Genomic DNA, 21,776 nt, shown 5'->3' with positions numbered 1-21,776 from the left:
GAACACCGGGAATGTGGGTAATTTGCAACCCATTTTCTCGTGTGTTACTCAGAGAAGGGCCGAATATTATAATAATGAGATAATGGAGAAAGCAGTTTATTTGGTTAATATCAATGCTGAATTGGGAATATTATGCACTGTTGCACTTTGAAACCTGAATATCTGGGGATTCTATAACACGCTACTTATGTTTGTCGCTTGGTTTTCGGATTAAAGTCAAAAGAATAAGTTAGTGCAAAAAGCGGTTTATATGGTTAATATTAATGCAGCATTGGGGACAATTTCCATTTAAACGGTGAGAAAAAATGTATTATGAAATATAGTGTTTGTGTTTTACGTGAGCGAGAAAAAGATAGAGACTGAGAGAGACTGAGATAGAATGACTGCGAGAGACAAAGAAAGACAGAGAGTGGCAGAGGAAGAGAGTGAGGGATCCTGAGGAATAGACAGATAGAGAGACTGAGAGCGAGATTGAGAAAGAGACTGAGAGAAAGTATATTATGCAGTGAATGTGTGTTTTGTGAGAGAGACTGAGAGGAGAGCCAGAGAGAGAAAGTGAAAAACGGAGACCGAGAGACAGAGAGAGAGATAGAATATGTGAGAGACTGAGAGAGAATGAAAGAGAGAATGAGGAAAAAAGACTTAGAGGGAGAAAGATTGAGAAAGAGAGAGAAAGAGAGTCACACACACACAAACATACACACAGAAAGAGAGAGAAAGAAAAAGAAAGGAAGAGAGCCCGGGGGAAGGTGTGTGTCAGGGTTTATGTGATAATAACTGTCCTCAGAGGAGGGATGGGAGAGGAATCAGGATTAACATCTTTAATAATCAGTCACTAAAGTGTCCAGAATATATTCCATATTACACAGACTGTGTGGACAGTCACTGCATAAGTCAGTGTTACACTGTCACTGACAGCTCAGCTCTGATTCCCCGCCGTGACTTCAGCTGATTCAGTCCGTCTGAACTGAACCTATTCTCCCACAGCCTGAAACACATTAAACAGGAAATAAACCCATGGGATAATGGTACAAACTGTAAACTGTTCATGTCGCAGTTAAATAAATAAATCCCTTCAAACTGTTCCCATTCTGATACGCAGCCCTTTCTCTATGGGTTTGTCACATTAAACACTGACACACACACTCACCTGATCTCCTCCAGACTGGTGCAGGTCTGTATGAGGCGGCGGAGAGCGGGACAGAGCCGTCTGTGAAGGAGTTAAACCCCAGGTCCAGGATCCTCAGTGAGCGGCTTGTACTGAGAGGGGAGACGAGATCATCAGTGCAGCCATCGGTCAGACTGTTACCCCACAGCCTGGAGATTAGTGGCACAGAGACATGACAGGGATCAGAGTAAACACAGTGTTCATAACCCACTGTAACTCAGTGTCTGCAAATTCACAAAAAACCTGTTTCCTTCTGACTGCTGGTAAACAGGGGACTGTGGAGTACGCAAACTTGCCTGATGTTTCGCTCTGACCGCCCTCGAGAATCATCCCCATATTCTCTCACTAGCGAGGCGGGTGCTCTAACCATTGAGGTACAGGACATAGACTTCAGTGTCTGAGTTGAAACAGACTATCTCATCACTAAAGCTATGTAGACTTTCCTCTGGTGAGATTTGTGCCGACGGGGTTTTACTGTATGGTCACGAAACAAAATAACATCTCAGGACCTGATTTCTCCACCGAAAATATATTTCCATACGGAGGCGAAAGCCGGTTGGGAATATGGATGGAATCGTTGAACACAGTCAGTTAAATAACTCGGCTCAGGAAATCCCCAAACTCTTGCATAAGTGAGATATACAGTTTGCAGGAATGCACACGCACACAGGCACACTCACACAGAAACACACGCATACAGACACACACATGCAGACTCCTAAAATGTACAAACGTACCACCCACACAAATATAAACATACATACACATACCCCCCCCACACACGAACATAACACCGACCCGTACACAAACACACAAACACGAAAACAAGCGCACTTGTCAGTGACGGTCTGCATCATGTGTGACGATCACAAGTCGAGTTCCTGAGCCAAGAGGGTTGCAGAATACAATTACATTCATTGCTGATTACAGCATATTCAATACCTCACCCCAAAAGCCACAGAAATCCTTGTCTGTGCCTTTGTCACCTCTTGGCTCAGCTATCAAATGCCTTCCTCGCCGATTTCCCCTCCATTACCATTCATAACATTCAAGGCATCAAAAACTCTTCTGCCCGCATTCTTGCGCTGAACAAATTCTGCTCCCCAATAACCCCAGTCCTTGGCCGACTTCACTGGTTGCCTCTCCCGTAGAGGAACGACTTCAAGATCCTCGCTATTGTGTTCGAATCACTCCTCTTCTCTGCCCCCTCCGACCTCTCTGACCTCCTCCCTACTCATAAAAGTTTTCGTTGCCTTCGTTCCTCCGAGTCTGACCTTGTCCTTGTCCCCCGAATCCGCTCAACTATCGGCGGCCGTGCCTTCAGCCACTATGCCCCGAGGCACTGGAACTCCCTTCGTCACTCCCTTCGCCTCGCTCCCTCACTTCTGATTTTCAGATCACGTCTGAAGACCTTTCTTTACGACGGCGACTTTCGTCAACATCATGCCCTTTCCCCTGGCTCGGTTCTGGGATCCGTTTTTGTGAAGCGCGCCGAGACGTCGTCCGGCGTGGAGGGCGCTATATACATCCAAGTTGTTGTTGTTTTGACAGAGAAACCAAGCCTGGCTCATCGGCAGGACTTGGCAGGTGAGACCAGTCACTGCGGGCAGGGAGACTATCCTTACAGCTGCTGCTCAGCACGCAAGCCAAAGCGCTCCGAGAGAGACGGAGATAGAGAGAAGCGCTGATCCCAACAAGATAGGCAGCGGGAAGCAAAGATCTACAGCTTCAACTCCACAAGTGAACTTAAAGCCAAGTACGGGTCCCTAAGCCTTGACACTGGTCAAACTGCTCCTAATAATATCTGGGATGATGTGAGCAGGGGGTGTCCTTCCGGACAGAGGATGTGCCTCCATTCCTCACACACACATATCTCCTGTCAGATTTGGAACTGTCAGGAGGTTGGTTTGGAGAGTTTGAAGCCTGGTGCCAGGTTTGTGTGTGTGTCAGACACCCGTCTGACAATAGTGGAGAAACACAAACCCACAGTGTGTGGAGGGATTGACGGGACCAGGGCAGGAGCTTGGGGATTAGACACAATGGGAGCGGGTGTGGGGCTGGAGCCAGTTTAGGGGTCAGAGCTGTGACTGTCCACATGGTAATAGAGCTGAGGTTTCCAGCACTTGGTGTATTATTAATACGTGTTGAGAGTTTGATGTAAACGATGGCTTGTGCCCTCGCACTGTCACACCGATTCCTGTCACAATATTCAGGCGCACTGATCAGACCATCACAGTAAACACATTGAGATATTGGAGTCATTCAGACTCTGGAGATACAATGTGTTACATACCACAGACTCTTTATTTTACACTCCGGATTCCTCAGGGCCTCACACAATCGCGTCACACCGGAATCTCCCAGTTCATTCTTATTCAGGTCCAGCTCGGTCAGTGAGTGGTTTGTCGTGAGAGCGGCGGCCAGATCCTCGGTACAATCAGCTGTCAGGTTGTTATCCCCCAGCCTGGAGATCAGAGCCACAGAGAAATAGCAGACATCAGAGTAAACACATTGTTTATTACTGTTTATTGCACAGCGGGGGATCAGATGCACGGAGATATATGAGATCAGAGTAAATATAACGTAAATAGTTAGAGATTCTGGATGGGTTGCGTTGTCTTATACTGAAGGAAAGGGCCGGCTCCTGACATTTTTGCCGCCTTCACTTTAAAATATAGCTGTGTTTGGAATAGACACTTACATTCAGGATTGAAGGTTTGGGTGTGGGTTGGTGAAATTCGAAACAGACTGAGTGTCCCAGAGTGTGTGTTGGGAAGAGGAGGGCGCGTGTGGCTAGGAGGGAGTGTGTTTGGGGGGGGGGGGGGGGGTGCTGTGGTGTGCGTGTCTGCTGCAGTTTATCCGACTAAAGTTGCATTGCGTCCCCAATGAGATATTTCCGGCTGAAAACACCAACTCACAACCTTCCCAGCTGAAAATATTGTGTCTCACGGGGTTATCAGAAGCCGAGTGGGAAGTATCTCTTCTCTCAGTGATTTACACTGAAAATCCATCCGCTGTGCCAAACCTTGTAGCATTTATGATCTCAGAATTAATACATCGACAACTGCTCAGGTTATAATAATTCATGTTAACAACCAGATACTGACACGATAGCTACTTACTCCAGTTTCTCTATTTTACAATGTGTGTTCCTCAGAGCCTCACACATTCGCTTCACTCCAGAATCTCCAATGCTATTGACCCCCAGCCTGGACACAGAGACAGAAACACAGTGAATGTAGGATAACAATAGAATAAACATTGACATCTATATGCAGTAGGCTTTCATGTGAGAAACATGTTCCGAAGGCGCTGTGACCAGGTTCAGAGACATTCCGTGCTCACAAACACATCGTTCCTAAGTCGGTTTGATTCGCAAAACAGCTGAGAAATATATTGCATTTAAAGGGAAGGAGTTGAAAGGTTCGAGCGGCCAACAGTCTCCCAGGCAACAATATCAAATCGAGTTTCACAAGGAGCCATACAATGAGGGTTTGAAACTGAGCTGCGCGTTGTGATCAGAGAGGGATTTGGGTGGGAGGAAAACCGAACGGAGGGTCAAAGAGGAAGATCTTGAGACGGGCTTTGAAGGAGATAAGAAAGGTGTTGGGATGGAGGTTCTCTGGGATTGAGTTCCAGAGGATGCGGGCAGAATGTGCAACTGACGATGCTGGAGAGGGCAGGGAGGGGGACATGGAGTAGGCCAGTGCCCGCCGAGCGGAAGCAATGAACAGGTTGGTAACGTTGGGAAACACCACAACCACCCTGTCGCACACCCAAGTGTGGCAGGTCCCTGGGTTGACACACCTGTCCCTTTAAGCCATTATCCTCTTCTAGTTCCAACAGCTGAGGCCCCACAGCATTAACTCCGCGCAGTCAACAGCCAAGGCTCCTCCGGCACATATGACTAGGACACAGGCTTCCGTTGTCCTGTCCGCAGCGCAGCAGGTCCTGCCCGAGATACTGTCGAAGAGCAGTGAGAGCCTCCCGGCAGTTTACTCACTCCCATTTGTGTGACACAGTAAAGGTGTGACTGATCTCATCACTCCCCACCATAACCCAATAAACAGAAATCACCAACACCCCCGCCCCCACCCCACCACCCACACCCATATAGTTGCATCCGTACTACAAGTCCTCATTTCAGAGCTGTTCAGCCCAGGTTACTATCCTTGCCCACGACCGGTATCCATAGCCAGTCATATTTGTTTAAATGATCGGGGGGTGAGGACAGGGCTGTGGGACCAGCTGATTCCATGGGCGGCTGTTCAGGCCCTGAGCAGCCGCAACAGATCAAGGGAGGCAGCGAGTCGAAAGGATTGCGAGATGTAGTTTGAAAGGATGGGGTCAGAGAGGATGAAAGCTCGGCCGCCGATTGTAGGGGGCATCGGGCGGGAGGTACGGAGGAGGCCACAGCGTGTTGAATGGAAGGAGCGGGCAAGTTGATAGGGGATTAGAAGATTGGAGAGGTAGGAGGAGTTTGAAAGTGAGTACGAGGATTTTGATTTCTATTCGCTGAGGCATGGGGAGCCAGTGGAGCCAAGGTGATGGAAATAGGGTCACAGGGTATATTGCGGTATAGGATATGAGCTGCAGAATTCTGGATGATCTGCAGCTTATGGAGGTAAGATTTGGGAAAGCCGACAAGCAGAGCATTGGACACCCTGAGTCCGGATATAGTGGAAGCATATTTGAGGGCTTTGGCGGCCTTGTGCTTGAGGCAGTCCTGGACTCGGACAATGCTGTGGAAGTGGAGCAAAGCAGAGCGGATAATATTAAGGATATGAATGATACAGGACTGTTGAGGGTCGAACAAGACGCCCAGGTTCCTGACACTTTTGGTGAGGTGGATTGTGCAACCATGGATGCTGATTCTGCCAGTGCCTGAGTTGGGGGGGTTGCTGGTGCAAGCCAATCAGGAGGACCTAGTTCTTGCTGACGTTTTTGCTGTAAAAAGTTAGGTCTCATCCAGCACTTGAACTCTGAGAGATATTCGAGTGTGGAAGCAGAGGGGTAGAGTTGGATGTCATCCGCATACATGTAGAAGTTGACTCCATCATCTGTGGTTCATGTCGCCAAGAGGGAGCACATATAGATGATGAAGAGAGGACCGAGGACAGAGCCCTTAGGAAAACGGAACGAGAAGGTGTAGCGGCTGGGGGAGAAACGGTTTCTGAAGGCAGAGTTAAGCTGGTGTGAGAGACAGCTTATGACCATAATAATAATGATAATAAGCGTTGCATTTGACACAGCACCTTTTCTCAGCAAGCTATCTTAACATGCTGGGCTGCTGGGTGTACATACAGAAGGAGCTACGCAGTGCCTGGATCTGGCAGCAACGCAGTTTACTCTGGTTCTATTTCAGCAACATTGCCACATTCGGTCAGTTTGTGAATAAAACTATTGACTTCGCTTTAGCCAGCCTGGACTGTCATCTCCCAGTTCAGTACAGTGGTTGTGAAGCTATTCTCTTATTCTCCAAAGAATGTGGATTCCAGATCTTGGAAAGTGAAACTCTGTGGCTGGGAAATCTCAGGAGCTGGAAATGGAGAATCTTAGCTACAGAAACCACAACTGCCAGGCTGATTTCAGCTCTGGGAGATGTGTTTGGGGTGAAATGTGTTGTAACCGAATTATAACCAATGTAATGGAGAGAGTAACTGACCCTGGATAAATGTGGTGTCCCAGCCCTCAGACCCGGAACACAGCCCGGGGTGGTTCTGAAGCTGGTAGGAGAGGACAAAGGAAACCTCCGTCCTAAACACATGGTTCACAGGTGTCAATCCTTGGGGCGTGAGCTGGGGGAAGCTTATAGGGTTAGAGGTTAGGACAGTTTCTGGAGTAGCAGAGACTCTGGTGTCAAGATAAAGCCGCACTGTTGTATGAATAAACCGAAACCACTGAATTAACTCGATGAGCGCAAACTCCGGTCTGTGTGATCTGATTCACGTCACAACATATTGAATCAAGTGAATATTCCAGTAGGGAGTCAGCAACGAATCCCAATAACATCAATAAGCTGTCATAAAAGGGCTCGCAATGTGGATCAGCAAGGTTTAAATTAGTAAGAGAGTATTTCACCTTCCAATCCCCCAGTGTGGTGTGTGGTGGCCACTAAAGTGTCAACAACTATTCCCTCCTGCTGTGTGATTTCATTCTTCAATTGATCAGCTGTTTGTTTTAATGTCAGTACAGTCTGTAGCTTTGAAATCAGAATAATAAGAAAACGAAATACAAACAGAGTAAACTTACTGCAACTCCTGACACTTATGCAGAACAGGAACCAGACGCTGGAGACCCTCATCCTGAATGTAGCAGCTCTTCAGATCCAGAAGTTTTATTGTGTCACACAGTCCAATGGCCTGAGACAACACAACACAATCTATCGGTGTTAGTCTCAATGCTTTGCTGGAAGAGTCATCACCAAATGCCAGTGTTTGTACAGAGCTCAGTGTTTGCTGTGCCAGGGTTTGATTCTGAGATTCAAATAGATAGTGGAGTTTGTTCAGCAGCTTTCTTTTCCCCCTGGTGCTCTTGCTGAATTTCGTGTCAGCTCCAAATTTCACCTTCAGCCAATTGATCACTGCGAAGGTTGTCTGTTCTTCAAATGGACCCAGAATCTCCCCCAGTGGCTGAGCTGCCCGTGGGGAGGAGAGACCCGCAACAAAGCGCAGGAATATCTCAAACCGGCCGTCATCTTCACTGCAAGTTTGATAAAGTCTTTCCTGAATACTTTCTGTATTTGGAGACAGGAATTGAGCGAGTGCAGCTAAGAACTCCTGGATGGTGAGGTGCGGGAAGGTGTACACCACGCTGTGCTCTGAAGACTCTCTCTCCACAAGCTCCATGAGAAAGCCAGAGAGGAACTGGAAAGGTTGGAGCTTAGTTTTGCTGAGATCCTCATCAGTAAAGACAATGTTGCACTGGGAGACTCCAGTGAAGGCCATCTCACCAATCTTCAGCATCACATCACGGGGGCTTTCTATCTTGACACTATGATGTGTTAGGATGTGGTAAATATAATAGGAGAAGAGTTGTGTGACTGTCTTGGGAACTTGCTGTTTGTTTCTGTGTGTCCGTGTAAAGAAGGGACCCAGAGACAGAGCGAGAATCCAGCAGTAGGACGGGTTGCAGCACATGGTGTGCAGGAGCTCGTTCTCCTCCACGTGGCTGTAAACAGCTGCCGCCACCTCCTGATCTTCAAAGAACTTGTGAAAATATTCCCTTCTCTCGTCACCCACAAACCCCAAGATTTCAGCCCAGACACTGATCTGAGCCTTTGCCAGTAAATGTAATGCAGTGGGGCGGCTGGTCACAAGCACTGAGCAGCCTGGCAGCAGTTTTTCTGTATTAAACTGTACACAATGTCAGACACATCACAGAGACATTCAGGGTCTGTGCACTTGCGCTGAGGCTCTGTGTCTCTCCGACTGTCAGCGAAATCAATCCTTGTCCTGAATTCATCCAAACCATCAAATATAAAGAGCAATCTCTCTGGATGTTTCCACAGCTCATCCAGAAAATCCCTGAGGTAAGGATACTGCTCCACCATTAGAACGCCCAATGTTGTTCTGTCGTAAAGTTTGTTTAGGTCTCGGAATTTAAAAACAAATACATAGTGGAAGTGAGGATAAATTTTGCCTGTGGCCCAGTCATGGACAATCTTTTGCACCATGGTTGTTTTGCCAATCCCAGCCACTCCACTGACTACTGCGGAAATCCCAGTGGGAGAGTCAGAAGCGCTTCCCTGAGAGGAATGTAAATGACTTCCTTTTGAGAAGCTGCTGTGGAACAGTTTATCAGTTCGGACTTTTTCCAGCTCTCTCTGGAGTTGCTTCTGTCTCCACTCCTCGTGGTCTCTGCCTCTCGCCAGCAGCTCATGTTCTACCAGTTCCCGTTCACGTACATCAGAAATAATTGTTAACTCCGTGTAGTGATCAACCAACTGAAACGTCCTCACCTTCTCCTTTATCAGGATGGTCTTCACTTCCAGTTTCTCACATTGTTTCTGTAACGTCTCCTTGTGCAGTCGCTGAATAGCTTCATGTTGAACATTACAAAATCATAAAGTAAATAGAAGAATTATTGAGCTTTATTAGTTAATAATACTTAGAATCATTCATGGCCTTTCAAGGCAGTAGGACTACCTAAAGCGCTGATAGATTTACTGTAAGGTGCAGTGGCTTTGTTTTGTTGGCAAACGCAACAGCTAATTTGTGCACAGCGATGTCCCACACGCAGTCGTGAAGTGATTGACCACATTTATTTGAGAGATTTTGGCCAGGAAACGGCAGAGAGAAACTCCCTTTCTTTTCAAATCGTATTGTGAAGTTTTTAATGTCCACCTGAAAAGTTAGACAGGACCTCGGTTTTATATCCCAATAGCGGCATCTCCAACAATGCATATACCCCACTGGAGTGTCAACGCATCCAGTTGATATGAACGTGAACCCACAGCTTCTGACTCCGAGACAAAAGGAACACCAATTGAGGCAGGCAAACAAGGGTTAAAGAATCTGAATTACATGTACACCATGGAAGCTTTTCACGCCATTATATGACGACTTGTGAGACGTTATCTCTAATTTATTTTGAGAAAAATCATTGCAAAGCAATATTTGCTGAAATATGTAAGAATCGAATAAGGATCATTCCCCTCCCTCCTTATTTGCAATCCTCCCCTCTCCCCTCCTCTCCCTCTTTATCTGCCTCCTACACTCTCTCATCCTCATTTGAATTTTTCTGGAAATCATCAAGTAAATGGAAAAGTATTAAACTGTGTATTTCAGAAGTGATTGACTGGCTTGAATCTTGTCACTGTCACATACCTATCATATTAATGGGGACGTCTGGAATACTTCGGTCAATGGTCACCTCATCCACCAGACTGGCACCTGTTTGAATAGAATTAATATTACTAGTTTGAACGAACTCTGTCTCAATACTATTTGAGTAAGATGTGTAACTCACCACAGAATGGAGGCACAGTGTATCATCACACATTACCTTGTTCCTGTATTTCAGTCATAATTTTGTTCAGTTTGGGCAAAGTGGACCTCATTTCCACAAAGGATTCCCACGTCACTCTCAGGGCATGGGAACCTTTTCCCATCACCAGGTTCAGAAGAAATTTCGAGCTTTGTGTCTTCTGCCCACTGTGTGTGAGCTCAGTGAGCTTCTGCAGAGAGTGAGCATTAATGTATTGAAGATGGAGTGAAACATGAGCAGTGAGAGTGATCAGCAACACCCAGCTCCATTGATGGCTTCGCTGGATTTGCTATCTCTTCCCTCCACAAACTGCTTTCCTCTGTGATTATGCCTTTGATCACCTTCCCTCCACTTCCCTTCCCAAATCCAGCTCAGGCTCTACTGTGAGTGCCTTGAGACTGCCTCACCACGTGAACGGAGTTATTTAAACGCTATATAAACAGACACGTCTTACACTGTGCAGTACTGCTCCACTAGAGGCATATACTGCATGTCCTGTATTATAACAAATCTGGTTGGTTAAGTTTTGATTGCCATTCTGCCGATTTCATGATAACAGCTGCACCTGAGCTGTGCAGACAGGCACAGATTAACTGAGAGTTTAGGAAATGAAAGGGAAATCTCCTGACTCAAACCTACTTTGTGTTCCTGCGGACTGAAACATTCCTTCTCAGTCAGCCTTGAGCTGATGTCCTCCACGCCTTCCTCAATGGCCTGTTCCAATCTGTCTCGGCAGAACTCTGTCAGTTTGTGCAGCTGGTGATCATCGTACAGGGAAAGGGTTTCAGGGAATAAGGTGTTTGTACCTTCAGCAACCGTAAAAAACATTAAGTCAGTCATGATTTAACTTTTGTTCCTTGAAATATATTTCCGAAAATATTACCACATTTATTATTGCAAACGTTCAGAATAAACCAACATCCATTAGCTTAAAACACAATTTAATAGCTACCATCAGGCAGCTGTCAGCCTGGCTATGTTGGTGTCATTCTCGCTCCTGAGAAAGAAGGTTGTGGGTTCAAACTCCACATTAGGGCTTTGACCTCATAGACGAACCTGGCAATCCACTGCAGGACTCCCCTCTGGTTCTTTTGCCTATTACCTTAAGTCGGTGTCCCCCTGGTTACCCACCCAACCACCAGAGGAAACAGCTATTCCCTCTCTGAACCATCAGAACCCTTCATAATTTGGAACGCATTTATTAAATCTATAAAGTTGAACATATTAATGCCAGAGTCTGAATTTTGCGGGATCAAGCCGCACGGCGTGAAAAGCAACTCATATCCTCTCACTGAAATGCAGGTCACACTGCTGGGGTATCGTTCGCTGCTGACCTGCCATTTTTAGACAACGTACTAAACCAAAGTCCATTTGTTGATGCTTTGGTAGTTATTAAAGAAAAGAGAGTGTCTCTCTATGTCCTGGATAACAAATCCCCAAATTAAATTGGTCTCTATCTCCATGGCTGTTTGAGTGACATTGATAAGTGCATATTGTCACATTCGCCCACAGCGCTCACAGTCACAGTCGCTTTGGCAAAGTTGTGCATGAACGTTTTGGCTGCTGTGGGTGTGAGGTTTGGACAGAGGTGAGGTGGGCAATGTGGCAGAGGTGGAAAGTCAAGGTCCTGGTCAGGCAACGGATGTGGAGGAGAAAGAAAGCTGTTGATCGAATCTGACTCCACGGTTGCGCATTTCTTTGGAGTGAGTTTGAGGGAGATCCTGGGGAGGTTGAGGAGATCGGACCCACAGGACCGAAGTTGATGGTGGGAGCCAAATATTATGTCCGTCTTGCCAACGCCGAGCTGCAGGAAGTTTGCGTTCATCGAGTACTTGTTGGCTGTCATACAACAACAACAACAACAAGATTCCATTTATAAAGCGCCTTTCACGTCAAAAGAGAAACTGACAGGACAATAGCGGACTGGGATACGTAAATGGAGGAGAGGCCAGAGGCAGAGAAGTACATTTGAGTGTCATCCGCATACATATGGACTGTACACTCTACCATAAGGGCTTGCAGCTTTAACAGGAGCTGATTTGGAATAATTCATTCCCCCAGGACTGGTCTGTGACTGCAAGAGCTGCCCATCTGCCAGGCTGGCTGGTCTGTCATCACCTGGGATTTGGTTCATGAACCGTCAAACAAGTCCCATTAAAGACCTGGGAGTTTGCTCAATCCAAACAGATATTGACTGATCTGCCAGTTCCAAAGCTGTTGAGATAAAGTTATGTGTTTGTGTGTAAAAGTACTTTATAAACTATTTACCTTTGTTGGTTATCATCTCTTTAAGACTTTCCTCAAAGTCGGGTAAAGAGAACACATTGGGTGTGTTGCCGGGTGTCTGATCCACACCGCAGGTCATCTCACCGCCCTCTGCATTGGCAATCGGTTCAATTTCCACGGATGCTGTCTCACTCGACCCACCCAAAGTGGTGGAACACTGGTTGGGATTTGCAACCGTATCACAATGAGTTTGGGTAACTGCAGATGTACTCGCTGTTTCATTCCCGCCAGATGTGGATGTGTTTGGTTGTGGTGATGGTGACCATTTCATTGATTCATCAGGTTTGTCGTGTCTCGATGTCTCAGAGATTTGTTTCCTCTTTCCCATCAATGTTCCAACAAGGCGTTTCATTGCTGCAAAGTGCAGCCAAGCTGTTGTTGAGTTTTGCGACAGGTGTTGAGCCTTATTTATGTTTACAGTAGAACACGTAGAACAAGACGTGATCTATCAGACAATACCATAAGGTTATTATATCAATGACTCCTTCTTTCTCACATTTGACGTTTATCTTGCAAACGAAATCAATCGTAAGTCACGGTAACAATGAGGATTTAAGCATATTCAGATTTTGTACTGAAATACCATAATATAATAACTTTTCTTGCATTTGTTTTCTTTCAAGTGAGGAGGATGTCTCAAAACACTTCCCCATTAGTGTGAATTGTAGTGAGTTTGTATTTCGGAGGTGAATGCATCAGCCAATTTCATAGAATCATAGAATTATACAGCAGAGAAGGAGGCCATTCGGGCCATCGTGTCTGTTACGGCTCCTTGAAAAGCGCTATCGAAATCAATCCCATTTCTTCGATCTCTTCCCTTAATCTGCAAACTTGTCCGCCACAAATAATTATCTACTTCTCTCGTAAAAGCTATCAGCGAATCGGTTTGCACCACCCTTTCAAGCAATGCATTTCAGATCCTAACAATTCGCTGTGTGAAAGAAATACCCCTCAACTCCCCTCTGTTTATTTTAAACTATTTTTAATCAGTGAACTCGGGTTATCGACAGTGGTAATATATTCTCATTGCGCAACCTTTTAAATTCCCTGTCTCAATTTGAAAACTTCTATTAATTCTCCTCTTAATCTTATCAGCTCCAAGGTGCAAAATCGGAGCTTCTCTAGCCTTCCTGGTAACTGAATAACCTCTTTACTGGTTCTATCCCTGTAAAGCTCCTTTGCACCCTCTCCAATACCTGCTTAAAGTTTGTGGCCCAAAACTCAACAGAGTGTCCAGCTGAGGCCTCACCAGTGTTTTATAAAGGTTCATTATAACTTCAACTACAACAACAACAAAATTGCATTTATAGAGCGCCTTTCACGTCGGAAGGACGTGCTAATGTGCTGAATAGTCAGGTGTCGGGACCAGAGCATGGGGGAGAGGAGGGGTATAGGTGAGGGAAGGCAGAGTGGTGGGAGGGAGACGAAAGGCATGGTCGAAGAGAAGGGTGTGGAGACGGGCCTTGAAGGAGGCAAGGGAGGAAGCGAGGCGAAGGGACCGTGGGATGAAATTCAGAGTGTGGTGGCAGAGGGGCTGAAAGCCCGGCCAACGATGGGAGGGCGGGTCGGGCTGGAGACTCGGAGCAGCTCAGAGGCCGCTGAACGGAGAGAACGGGCAGGTTGGCAGTTTTCTGAATTTTGTATTCTATGCCCTTATTTATAAAGCATAGTATCCTTTATGCTTTTTAAAATCTTTACCTTCAAATATTTACTAATATGAACCCCCAGGTCTCTCTGTTCCTTCATCCCCTTTAAGATTCTACAATTAGCTGATATTGCCTCTCCTCATTATTCCTCCCAAAATGCATCCACATTGCATTTCTCCACATTTAACTTCATCTGCCACGTGTCTGCCCATTTTACCAGTCTGCCTATTTCCTCTTGCTGTCTGCTACTATCCTCCTCACTGGCAACCACTTTTCCTAGCCTAATCTAATCTGCAAACTTGAAAATTGTACTCCTATACCCAAGTTCAGGTTATTTTCATAGACAAAAAATAGTCAGTGGTCCCAATATCAACCCACTGGGGGACACCACTGCACATTTCCGTCCAGACAGAAAAACAACTGTTCACTACCACTCTCTGATTTCTGAATCCCATTTGGTCTATTTGGTGAAAGCAACAGCTTGCAATTAATACGACACTTCCTTTGCTGTTGCCAAGGACAGCACCTTGGGTGAAAGGCGATAAACAGATGTAATTTTGTAATTTTCTATTGTAATAATATTATTACCACTAATTATTATTATCACGTTCAGTATGCCACCATCACATCAAGATGACATCATTAACTGCTTCACGGGATTTTGTGGGCAAATACAGCAGCCAATTACCAAACCGTATTGGCCTATGAACAGCTTGAAATGATTAAACAATTGTATTTAAGGGATTTTTATCCATGACACTGGGAGACAAGAGTTTAGCCTTGTGATAAAAACTACGGTTCCACTTGGGGATTATTGGAATCCAAATCAGGATTCATCAGTAATTCAATCCTAAATGGCATCTTTGGATGTATAATAAGGTTCGATCAAGGACTGAAGCCCCGGCTTCTTGTTCTCCATCTGTCTCATTGATTGTACAGAAAGACAGGAAACCAGGCGCTGGGATAGTAATAATCCTTGCGAAAACAAACATTGTCCCTCGGCCTGCCCCACTTTCTCCCCAACTTTAAATCCTGCCTAAATATTGTCCTTTTTGATTGTGCTAACGGTCTCGTCACCCCTCCCTCTGGCCTTAGCTTGGGGTCAGACACTGCCACTGTCAAGAGCTATCCCGTGTGAATGCCGCTGTGTAAATGTAAGCTGTTGTTGTAAGCTCCAGGACTCCACAAATTTGCAGATCTAAAGTGACCTGGTGCTGACTTTAAATATTAGTGTAAATCACGTTGAGGAAATTGATGCATTGAGCCTACCGGGTGCTGCTCTCTGTGTCCAGTTGCTGACGGGGGTGAATTGCCGCCTTCTGGCCTCTATCTCTCTAAAAGCTGATGATATCCTGTGCAGGAAAAAAGCAAATGTAAACTTCCTTGTTCTGCCTTAGACACTGTAACTTACAAACATACTCTCTGCCTGCTTGTCTCTCTGCCCGTCTTCTGGTGACATAATCTCCACTCTGAACCCTTACTAGGTTCCACGGTATGTGATGGCAAGATCCAGCTGGTTTGGATAAAGAATTGCCTTCGGCCTATTTATCATCTTTGTAGAACTTACAGTTTCCTTCCGGCCATCACAGTACAGAGCTGCGTTTGTTCAGGACACTTGACCGCTCTCCCTTTCCACACCTGGATCCCGCCACACTATTCCTTACTTACCTTAGACGCTCAGCAAAGGAACATAATAATAGTTATAATTATTATGGGGCTACCTGTGTAAGAAGGGTATCCTTGGAGCTGAAATGCTTCCAGGTTAATATGCCTGGCAAAGGAATGTCGGATTCATATCCGCCCTTGTGGCGGTCTGTAATCCGGTACTATAGCCAAAAAATAAATATTAATATCACAAAAGACCCTCCTTTTCGACCACGTCTTCGATCACCCTCCTTCCGCCGTTGCCCTACACCCTCCACAATCCCGTCCCCCAGCTCAATCCGAAGTATTCATCATACAACGACTTGGAAATGGGCTATAAAAATGCAATTTTGCTGTTGCCTTTGGTCATTGTACAGTTATAATTGTGATGTTTAATGTTTTTACAACTACAATTTAATCTTTGTAACCGTTTAGAATATAGTATAGCCATAAGCTTTTGATAAGGTTTGTTTGGTTTAACGACTAGTTCAGGAGGGGTTAAAGTTCCGTTGCTGGACCGGATGAAGTCAACTTCTGATTAAAATACTGCAGCCTCCATCTGCCTATCTCAATAATGAGAAGCAAACAGGCGGTGGGAGGCTTCACAGAAGCTGTCCATATCTCCCTATCTCTGCAAAGCAGCATGTGTAGTGTGTTGGCTATTTCTGTGAAGAGAGCAACCGAAGTTAAAAACACGTAAAGAAAGATGTAATTTTATTTTGCTGACAAAGCCGAATGGTCTCTTTTTGTCCTGTATATTTCTATGATTATTTGAAATAGTTGGAGGAGTGGAGAGGCTCAGCGCAGTTCCCAGTGAAATCAATATCGAGTCGACTGCATCAATGTATACGTACAGGGGGGAGGAGATTTGCCACCAGTAAGAAAGTTACCAGCAAAAGAGAAAGCGAATTAGTGGGGTTCGTAAGGAGGGCTTTCTCTATTTGGAGTTTGGTGTTGTTGTGGGTTGTAAACACTTTGATTGTTATGCTGGAAAAAACAGTGATGATATATTATCAAAATTAATGCAGACACTGTTGATGCTTGTGTTTGCATAATGGACTATTTACTTTGAATCTCTGTGTCACTTGTGTTGAGTAACCTGGTGTTCTGGCAAAGTAACGATGCAAAATTAGCTGCGAGACAGAAAGCATATAATACGTAGCAAATGATTGTTTTCCAGACTCTCGTGCACCCGGGGGTCGGTTTTAGGTCCACTGCTCTTTTTGGTATATGTGAATGACTTGATTATCAAAAGCGACGTTTAAAATTTTGGAGATTGCACTAAAGTATGGAACGTGGTGAAGAGTGAAGTGGATGGTAGAGGATGTGAGGGGGATATAGACAGACAGTTGAAACGGGCAGACATGCCGCAGATGACGTTTAATGTGGAGAAGTGTGAGTAGATGCATTTTTGGAGGAAGATTGATGAGAGCCATTCTGTGCTAACAAAAACAAAATGCCTGTCTGCGTGTCTCCCAAGAAAGCAATAACCGAATGATGCATAGATATGATTTACACCTCATCGGAGAGGTCTCGCAAGGGGGAGCAACGTGGGCATTTGAGGGCGGGTTCCTATCTCCTATATAAGCTATAATAAAAATGCAATTAAACCGATATTAAACCGACATGAATAAAAAAATGACAAATTAGTCACTCAGTACAATACTAAGCAATCAATCGAACACTGCTGTGTGAAATTTTACGTTGGATATCGCCCATAAAGATACAGTCAATGCACATCACAGTATACTCTGGGAAGCACTTTGCAACTTCTAAAACACCTGAAAACTGCTATAACAAATGCAAGGATTATTATTCTATTTTAATCTATACTATCAAAGATTACATGTTTGTCTGTGTCCTCCCAAACAGGAGTCCTCCAAACAGGGATTATTCCCACCGTAAATCCTCCAACAAGCGACCTTCGAATATGGGTTCTTCCCAACAAGGAATGGTTCCAACCAAGGCTCCTCACAACGTGGAGTCCTCACAACATGGAGTCCTCCCAAAAGGAGTTGTTCATCTGAGCCTTTCCACTGAATCCTCCCACACGTTTCTCGCACAGGAGTCCTCCCAAAAGGATATATGTAGAAGTATGTGAACAAGGAATGTCAGCGAGTTCAACAACACATTTGCTTAACCTTAATTGACAGAATTGCCTGGGAAGCGAAGATCAAGCCTTTTCACGAAAAACAAAAATGTAGATGAAAGAGAGAAGACCGATTTAATTAAAGTGGTTACAAGCATAGATGCAAGGTTACAGACAGGGAATTAGACGGTATCGTTTTAAAGGGAGTACAGGGGTAGAGAGACCTATGGATTCAGAGACATAGGTTGATAAGGACTAACGGGTAACAAAGTGGGTTTCCCCACTGTGATTAAATGGTACGTTTCAAAAATGTGTCCATGTCCTGTGTGCGTTAACCTTTCCGACACTACAATGCAATAGAGGCACTGCAGAGAAGGGAGGAACAAGGCCTACCTTGTCACTGTGCCTTATAAAGAGGGGCAGAAGCCCAAGGTGGAGCAGTCTTGGTTCCTGACCAAAGCGAAACGCAGAGATGCCTACCCCAGAACCAACCCCCCCTGCCTCCCCCCCCCCCACCACCCACCCACACACACACACCACCACACACACACAAACCACGCCCTCACGCACAAGGGTGATCTGCTGTAATCTGTGATAACCAGATACTAATACATTTGTTTTGTTTTTCTTTCTGTTTAAGGATTGCTTGTTTGAAATTAATGTAAATGTATATTCTATCTACAAACAAATATATCTGTATTGTTTTTAATCTAATAGCTGATTATCAGGACTGTCTGGTTAATTGCTGCTGGTGTCACACACATCCCGGGACATTCAGTTCCATAGCGTGGGCCTCCATGCTGAAAAGGGCAAAAGCAACATGTATATCTAACTCAGCTGAAATATATCATAAACATGTAGCAGCAGTTCAAACTGTGTTGGTTTGTTTCACTAAATGCGTAGATTTGGTTTAAATAGTGTTTATTTGAGCGGTAAAACCATGTTGTATTGAGTTCATTTGTACACTATGTTCTGGGCGTTCCCCACACAGCCCTAAGCTGCAGTTCATATCTTTATTAACAGAGAAACAGCAGCATTCCCACAAATATAACATTTCCTCTCTTGGCCTCATTGAGTCTCTAACCAGTAACTGACTGTAATACAAATATATATAGAGAGAGTGCGAGATAACTGCATACAAAGACAGATTGACATAGAGGCATACTTTTACACACATAGAGCAGAAAGGAATACACACAGATTGAGAGAGAGAAACGCACATAGAGACAGACAGATACCCAGACAGTGAGCAATACAAATACAGACACACTCAGACACAGAGAGAGATCCAGAGACAGAGTGACCCCTCTCGCTCAATCCCTCCGCATTGCCTCCTCCATTCCCACTTTCAAATCCTGGCTAAGTGTTTTCCTTTTTGATCGTACTAATGGTCACCGACCCCCTCCCTATCCCCGTAGATAGGGGGTCAGACTCCACCACTGTCAAGTGCTCACTTCGTTAAGCGTGCTGTGTAAATGTACGTTGTTGTTGAAAGATACAGAACTCCACAAATCTGCAGATCTAAATTGAACTGGTGCTGAGGAAAAACAGTAATGTAAATGACGTTGAGGTAATTGATGCCCTCAGCCTACCTTGGTGCTGCTATATGTGGTCCAGTTGTTGACGCGGGTAAATTGTTTGCTCCTGGTCTCTCACTCTCTGAGCTGCCGATCTCCTGTTCAGAACAAATGAAATGTTCACTTGCTGATTCTACCTCAGACACAGTCACGTACAAAGCTGCTGCTGCTGAATGTCTGTCCTGTTTATGGTGACACTATCTTCTCTCAGAAACCTGGTTGGCCCCAGTTCCTCATAATGTGTTGCAAACATCTGATTGGTTTGATTAAAGAAGCCCATTCGGCCCAATAATCGCCTTTTTGAACCTGCACTTTCCCTCCTGCACATCACAGTACAGAGCTGTGTTTGTCACAGACTCCTTATCATAACCATCACACACCCCCACCACACCCTCACTCCGAACCGCCACACCATTCCAGACGTTCCCGAGCCTCTTAGTAAACATGTGTAAAACTCTCAGTTAAGAGGCCCGGTGTCTGTGTAAGAAGGGTCTACTTGGAGCTGAACTGGCAATGGAATATCGGAAACATATCACCTCTAATATCATTATTAGTAGCAATGTTAATAATTCATGTTATTTTTCATACTTTTAGCAATATCAGTATCATAGTTTCAGTTGTGAAACCATACTGTAGCGAGTTCACTTTTGCCACCACAATTAGGGTGTTGCCCACACAGCACAGCCCTGGAGCTTATATCTTTATCAACAGACACACAATTCACTCTCTGAGCATTAGTGAGCCTCGAACCAATAAATAACTCTATGGCTATGGATCTTCTCATCAGTCACTCTTTGCCCTCACTGTTAGATTAGTTTAACAGTTGACAAGCTTGACAACAGAATGTCGGAATCGAGTCAGGCCTCTCTGACGGTCTCTAGTCCAGTTTTTGAGCCAGGCTGGTCCAGGGTATTCCAGGGCACTGTTAGTGACAACACAGCCCAGCCTGGTTCATTGGCAGGATACGGAAGGGCCGACTAGTCGCTGGTCAGTGATTCTTGCATATCAGCTCCTGTTACCCCTGAAAACCAAAGCCAATGTGTAGGATGGTCGTAGCTGGACAAACAGCAGGAATGTTTGTCAGATAGCAATGGTAAACTGTGCAGTTTTAGCTCGTTAGACTCCAGCAATTACCCCAACACAAGCTCTTGGGGCCCCAAAGCACAGGTTGGCTCTTGCAACCTGTACTATATACTCCAAGGAATTAGATTAGCAGCAGTTGACCCCCCAGGAAGGTAGTGCACTTTCCAATCCAAAAATCTATCTCGGGAATATGTAGTTGGGATGCATGAAATTCTCTGTTTCGTTTGCAGACGCTTCGTTACGGTGATGGGTTTCTGTGTATATTAGATACCTGGCTAAACAACAAAACAATCATAGAATCTCATTTTCGTTCAGTTCTGACAAACAAATGTGGAATTGAATTCACAGCCTTTGTCTTACAGACAGCTGCTGTCCAACTAACTGACGCTTTTCATGTCTGTTGTCACTTAACACAAATGAATAGTCGCTGCCACAAGACCGCGCTGTCTCCAGTCTCCTCGACCCACTGCTGAAGCTTTCACATCCACACTCTTACACCCATCTTGTTCCTCAGAATCGCCGGCCCAGAGAACTTCCTGATCACAACTGTTTCTGTATCTTTGTTTGTCTATGTTTGTGTCTTGTTTTCTCTGTGAGTGCAAGTGGCAGAAGGTGCAGTGAAAGGGAAGATGTGTGTGCCTGTTTTGTGCATGTGTGTGAGTGTCTGCAAACACCAGGACCTTGACCAGCAAGTCTTTATTCCATCTCTGTCACATTGCCAAGCTCCATCCGTACCTCACCAAAATCCCATGCAATTTCCGGCTTAAATTCCTTCACTTGGAATATTGTGTAAAGCTCTTGTCACTGCAAAATAAAAAGGATATTGCAGCGATTAGGGGGATACAGGGGAGGGCAGCCAAAATGATGGAGCGGTTGGAGCGACTGGACTACGAGGAAAATGAGATAAGCTGTGCATTTTCACACCAGAGAAGAAATAGTGGAGGGGCAATACGAACACCGTTTTTAATATTATGAAGGAAATACTTTAGGGCAACCATGATCAGCTGCATTATCTTGTACAGTAGAACCACAAGACCCGGCAAGCCATTCAATAGGTCTCAATTCAGAACAAGACTGTGGATACACGCTTTCAGTGAGCGAGAAATAAATCTATGGAACAGGCTCCATCGGGACACATTGGAAGCAGAAAATATCATTTGTTTCAAGAACAAATTGTGTAGATTTCTGCCAGGTTATAATAACTCGGTATATACAGCAACAACATCTACAACAGCAAAATTAAATTTATAGAGCGCCTTTCTCGTCGGATGGACGTGATACTGTTTGGGACTCGA

The 21,776-nt window shown here is 45.1% G+C and overlaps 1 protein-coding gene across 1 annotated transcript; it reads right to left on the bottom strand.

Moving 5' to 3' along the window:
• Positions 1-808: 808 nt before the first annotated feature.
• Positions 809-20,049, bottom strand: LOC103191552 (NACHT, LRR and PYD domains-containing protein 3-like). The gene is given in 12 exon segments (XM_042345892.1): positions 809-988; positions 1,151-1,317; positions 3,462-3,632; positions 4,291-4,377; positions 7,421-8,513; positions 8,516-9,208; positions 9,997-10,062; positions 10,175-10,346; positions 10,796-10,962; positions 12,425-12,887; positions 15,358-15,440; positions 19,414-20,049. Coding segments are annotated over 10 exon segments (2,748 nt in total). The 5' UTR covers positions 12,522-12,887; positions 15,358-15,440; positions 19,414-20,049; the 3' UTR covers positions 809-953.
• Positions 20,050-21,776: the final 1,727 nt, after the last annotated feature.

The sequence above is a fragment of the Callorhinchus milii genome, unplaced genomic scaffold (genome assembly GCF_018977255.1).
Source record: "Callorhinchus milii isolate IMCB2004 unplaced genomic scaffold, IMCB_Cmil_1.0 Scaffold144, whole genome shotgun sequence".
Taxonomy (NCBI): Eukaryota; Metazoa; Chordata; class Chondrichthyes; order Chimaeriformes; family Callorhinchidae; genus Callorhinchus; species Callorhinchus milii.
The sequence above is the reverse complement of the archived record's forward strand: the minus strand, read 5'-3'. Positions and strand labels throughout refer to the sequence as shown.